Raw genomic sequence first — 6,000 nt, forward strand, 5'->3', positions numbered from 1 at the left:
CATTAACAATATTCACAACGTGGTCAGTAAAGCATGTGTGATTGTTATTATTGAGAGTTTTGTCACTTTTATGAACAAATCATTCAAAGAGGCATTCCTGAATACCTCTGTGTATTACTCTTTTGCTTATCCATTTTTTCTGCCATTGCTCCAAGTCAAACTGCACAGAAGATCAGAGGTCCGTGGTTTTATAATTAAAAGGAGACTATCCAGACCTGTCCTAGGCTGTTCTGAGAAGTGAGAAAGGAGGTTGCTAAGCCGCTGGCTAAGGTCTTTGCTTCCTCACTCTCCATGGTAGTCGTACCGGATGATTGTAGGGAGGCAAATGTTGTTCCTCTTTTCAAGAAGGGTAATAGGGAAATCCCTGGCAATTACAGACCAGTCAGTCTTACGTCTGTGGTCAGCAAAGTTTTGGAAAGAATTCTGAGGGGTAGGATTTATGACTATTTGGCAAAGCATAGTGTGATTAAAGACAGTCAGCATGGCTTTTTAAGGGGCAGGTCATGCCTGACAAATTTTATTGAGTTCTTTGAGGAGGTGACAAGACAGGTCAATGAAGATCGAGCAGTGGATGTGGTGTATTTGGACTTCAGCAAGGCATTTGATAAGGTTCCCCATGGTAGACTCATTCATAAAGTCAGAAAGTATGGGATACAGGGAGATTTGGCTGTCTGGATTCAAAATTGGTTGGCTGACAGAAGGCCGAGAGTGGTTGTAGATGGAAAGTATTCTGCCTGGAGGTCAGTGATGAGTGGGGTCCCGTAGGGCTCTGTTCTTGGGCCACTGTTCTTTGCAGTTTTTATAAGTGACTTGGATGAGGATGTTGAGGGGTGGGTTAGTAATTTGTAGATTTCACAAATGTTGGAGGTGCTGTCGATAGTATTGAGGGCTATTACAGGCTGCAGCGTGACATAGACAGGATGCAGAGCTGGGCTGAGAAATGGCAGATGGAGTTCAATGTGGATAAATGCAAAGTGATGCATTTTGGATGGTTGAACTTGAATGCTGAATATAGGATTAAAGACAGAATTCTTGGCAGTGTGGAGGAACAGAGGGATCTGGTGTGCAAGTACATAGATCCCTCAAAGTTGCCACCCAAGAGGATAGGGTTGTTAAGAAAGCATATGGCGTTTTGGCTTTCATTAACAGGGGGATTGAGTTTAAGAGCCGCGAGGTTTTGTTACAGCTCTTCAAGTCCCTGGTGAGACCACGTTTGGAATAGTTCTGAAACGCCCTACTATAGGAAAGATCCAGAGGCTTTGGAGAGGGTGCAAAGAAGGTTTACCAGGATGCTGCCTGGACTGGAGGGCTTGCCTTATGAAAAAAGATTGAATAAGCTCAGACCTTTCTCTCTGGAGAGAAGGAGGAAGAGAGGAGACCTGATCGAGGTACACAACATAATGAGAGGAATAGATAGAGTCAATAGCCAGAGACTTTTCCTCAGGGCAGGATTGACTGGTACGAGAGGTCATAGTTTTTAAGATATTAGGAGAAAGGTATAGAGGGGACGTCAGAGGTAGGTTCTTTACGCAGAGAGTTGTGAATGCATGGAATGCGTTGCCAGCTGTGGTGGTGGAAGCAGAGTCATTAGGGACATTTAACCGACTGCTGGACATGCACATGGATAGCAGTGAGTTAAGGGTTGCGTAGGTGAAGTTATTGTGTTTTACATTAGGATTAAACCTCGGCACAATATCATGGGCCAAAGGGCCTGTTCTGTGCTGTACTTTTCTATGTTCTATGTTCTATGTCCAAATAATTGAAACAATATATGATTCCCAAAAGATGGAGTGGTTGAGTATGGAGGGATAGGGACAGACAGTAATGAAAATTAAATAGTAAAAGTTTTTTGCCACTTCTAGAGATTTCAGATTAATTTTGGCAAAAACCTGGGATCTAATTGTCTCCCTGTTGTCTTGGGCAGAGAGGAAAGGGTTAAAGAGCAAATAATACCATTGAACCAGAGAGTCCACCATAAACGAAAAGTAGTCGTAATCTTGACTTATGTCAACTTGTATCAATTGTGTGGTTCCCCTCTTTTACATATCTCAACGTTCATTTGCTCTTTTCTTCATTGTAATAGCTCATTAATGCTGGCAAAGGCGAGGCAATCCGAATTAAATCCATTCTCCGTTCATTGATTCCTCTGGAAGACCTGGAAGGAGTTGTCAGCATTCCCTTCCAGATGCCAACAGTGGCGAAGGGTGAGTTTACCATATTTTATGAGGGGACTTTGGAGACTGTATGATAAGTATTTTTAACTGCAGGTTATGACAAATTTAATTGTGGCATCAAATCAGCAGATTACTATCCATGAATGAAAAGAACAACTCAGTTTGCAAACATTTACGCTATTCTGTTGAGTATAGAAAGAAAAGGGTATTGAGTTGTCTATGGTTTGAAGAATGGTTATGAACATAGTCTCTGATAATTTATTAAGCACTTATACTGTGCTGTAAGCTTTCCTTTGTCAACAGTATTATTGATTGCCTGAAGGAATTACTGCAGCACAATGTTCAAGCATCTTTCAACATTGATGCGTGGGAACAAATCATATGTTATTATTCTCATAGACAGCCTATGTTGGTTGGAATAATGTCCTATTATATTTTTAGTAATGATGTATTCAAATTATTTCTGATTGACAGCTGTATATCTTTTTTGACAAGCAAAAGAAGTATTTAAGAGATTATTAACATAGTTGTTGAAAAAATAATCTTCCAAATGAAATTGCTTGGCGTTGAAATAACTGACTTCATATAGATTCTGCTAGTCTACACAAACGATGTAAAAAATAACTTAATTGAAGAGAATTGTTTGACTTAGTGTGGTGATATATTGTTTGATTGTGAGTGAGACATTTTTGAGGATTTATTTGCATAAACTGCTGCATTGGAATAATACTTACATTCTTTAAATGCACTTTTTGATACCATCCCACTAAATAAACCACAGCCCATTATACTTTGACCTCCAAACACAGATGGGACATGTATGGGAAACATAGAGGAATTGTGAGATTACTCAGCCAGATGAAGAGATTGCTCAATCTTGTCTCATGTACTGACATGAAAAAAATTAAAATTAGAATCAAATTAAATAGATTTAAAGTAGTAAGAAGGAATATGCTGCATTAAAGGGTTTGCCTGAATTTTTGTTCCATTCGTACAGCTGATTATAAAGCTGTGGTGCTCATACAGCAAGTGAGCATTTGGAATGAAAATTGATGGATTTTATAACGTGCAGACAAACCACTCCACATGGTGAAGAAAGACATTTTTTCTTGTTTTATTTTAATTATTTTCAGGGTCTTGAATGGTTTCTTTGTTTCACAGTTCCGATGGAGCTTACATAGGGAAATTAAGAAAGGCTTATTGAGCTCTGAACTTTGCCTTTCAGCTACTGAATTGTTCAAACTCATTTTTGAGAATTGTCATGGTGAAGAAAGACATTTTTTCTTGTTTTATTTTAATTATTTTCAGGGTCTTGAATGGTTTCTTTGTTTCACAGTTCCAATGGAGCTTACATAGGGAAATTAAGAAAGGCTTATTAGATTAGATTAGATTAGATTAGATTTACAGTGTGGAAACAGGCCCTTCGGCCCAACAAGTCCACACCGACCCGCCGAAGCGCAACCCACCCATACCCCTATATTTACCCCTTTATCTAACACTAAGGGCAATTTAGCATGGCCAATTCACCTGACCTGCACATCTTTGGACTGTGGGAGGAAACCGGAGCACCCGGAGGAAACCCACTGAGCTCCGAACTTTGCCTTTCAGCTACTGAATTGTTCAAACTCATTTTTGAGAATTGTAATCTTTTTGATCTGCTGAGATGGCCCGAGCTGAGGGCAGTAGCTGTGCAGAGTGCAGAAAACCGGAAGTTGTGGTTACCCCTAACATTGTCGTTGTTTTAAGTTGTATCTGATAACACCAACAAATCTCCTGCCTGATTGACAGGCTTAGATTCCAATTGGGCAAGGATTAGTCAAGAGGAAGCCATTGGCTCAGGTAGATTCACAACCCAAGTTTGGGTTTGGGAAAGTGTGCCAACCCATTTTTGGGATTAAAATAACTCTTAACTGTACTTTGGCTGAATGTTCCAAGTATGCAGTGAATCCTGGTGCAAAGGGTTTGCTATTCATTAGTTTTTATCTCTCCAAGTGACAAATAGATGTGGCATGCTGTCTTTCCAACAAGCTAGTGACAAATTGCTCAAGACATGAGGTTTTGTATCCACTTCAATTTACTGCCAGCTGGTTACATCTGTTATGGAAATTGTATTCAGTGTAAGATGTAAAGCATGTTTTAATATTGAGGGTTTCTTGATAATTTGCAAGTTTTCCATTATTTAAACTGATGTGGCATGGATTAGAAGTATGTGCATTGTTTCTTCTCTAAATGCCTTTATGCTGATTTCCATATATTGGGTACAATCTAATTCTTACTGATCTCTGTTGGGAGAAGGGAAAAGTGAAATTCCTCCTTCCATCCTACAGTGTAAATATCGGATAAAGATGAGATGGCACTTTGAATTTGAAGAATGGAATGTGGATTGAAGGTCTTCTGCTCTGCTAGACTTTCAGCTGAGTTACTGAGGGCAAGTGGTGAAAATGGTGGTTGCTTTCCTGGAGGAGGGAGAATATTTTGCTGTGCCCAAAGGCTAGCTCAGAAACACCATCCTCAGAATGGAGGTTGTTCGCTGAGCTTTGTGATGCATGTGCATCTCATACAGGGAAAACAAAAACAAAAATTGTGATGTTTGTCATTTGAATTATCCAAGAAAGAGGTGATTAACACCTTCAGCAATTAGTAAATGCATATGTTTCCTTTTAGACGGGACGGTTGTGGAGCCAGACATGTCAGCAGGATTCTGTCCAGATCACAAAGCCGCCATGGTTTTGTTCTTGGAAAGGGTATACGGGATTGAAGAGCAAGATTTTCTTTTACATCTGTTGGAAGTTGGCTTTTTGCCAGACCTCCGTGCTGCTGCCTCACTGGACACGGTGGGTAGATAAGAAGTCTCAGAGGTTTAATAGGTGTCATGACTCTGCATGTATCTGTCAATGTGATATAAGTATGGTAGTGATTTAGCAATTCACACAGAAAATAAACCAGCCTGACTGACTTGTAGATTTTTTTAAAAATCAAGCAACGGCATCAACGGATACCTTCAAGTAAGTGGATTAAACTAAATATATTCAATTCATTGTCTATCCATTATTCAGTTATCAGATGAATAGAGCAACATGTAATGGTGAATCTGTATAATTTTTATGCAGCTGTGCTGTAGGGATTTTTTTCTTGGTAGATAGAATGAAAGTATGAAACTTTAATATTCTATCTACATGAACTGTACCTACAGTACAATTACACAATTTGTCTTCCTATCCAGAACAAATTCTTTGAGAAAGCGAGAATTAAGTATTAATTGTTACATGATTGGTACTAAGTGCAGAGTCCAATTTTAGCTGATAGATGTGCTTAAGGCATTCATTGGCACAGCATTAACACCCTTTGGGAAAAATCATACAACCCCATAACTACTGCAAAAAATACGGAGGTATGGCATTGAGGGTGAGTTGGAGGTTTGGATTAGGAGTTGGCTGGCTGGAAGAAGACAGAGGGTAGTAGTTGATGGCAAAGGTTCATCTTGGAGTGCCGTCACTAGCGGTGTTCCGCAAGGATCTGTTTTGGGACCATTGCTGTTTGTCATTTTTATAAATGACCTGGAGGAGGGGTCAGAAGGTTGGGTGAGCAAGTTTGCGGATGATACGAAAGTCGGAGAAGTTGTAGACAGTGAGGAATGGATATGGCAGGTTATAGCGGGATATAGATAAGCTGCAGAACTGGGCAGAAAGGTGGCAAATGGAGTTCAATGTAGCTAAGTGTGAAGTTATTCACTTTGGTAAGAGTAATAAAAAGATGGGGTACTGGGCTAACGGACGGATACTTGGTAGTGTGGATGAGCAGAGAGATCTTGGTGTCCATGTACACA

At 39.9% G+C, this 6,000-nt stretch overlaps 1 protein-coding gene across 1 annotated transcript in view; it reads left to right on the top strand.

The window, feature by feature from the left end:
- The window catches only part of ryr2a (ryanodine receptor 2a (cardiac)), a 749,067-nt gene that overhangs the window by 537,953 nt on the left and 205,114 nt on the right, over positions 1-6,000 (top strand). Inside the window, exons 46-47 of the mRNA XM_043695572.1 lie at positions 2,084-2,204; positions 4,839-5,008. Coding sequence (XP_043551507.1) covers positions 2,084-2,204; positions 4,839-5,008 — 291 coding nt within the window. The remainder of the gene's footprint in view (positions 1-2,083; positions 2,205-4,838; positions 5,009-6,000) is intronic.

This window comes from Chiloscyllium plagiosum, chromosome 9 (genome assembly GCF_004010195.1).
Source record: "Chiloscyllium plagiosum isolate BGI_BamShark_2017 chromosome 9, ASM401019v2, whole genome shotgun sequence".
Taxonomy (NCBI): domain Eukaryota; kingdom Metazoa; phylum Chordata; class Chondrichthyes; order Orectolobiformes; family Hemiscylliidae; genus Chiloscyllium; species Chiloscyllium plagiosum.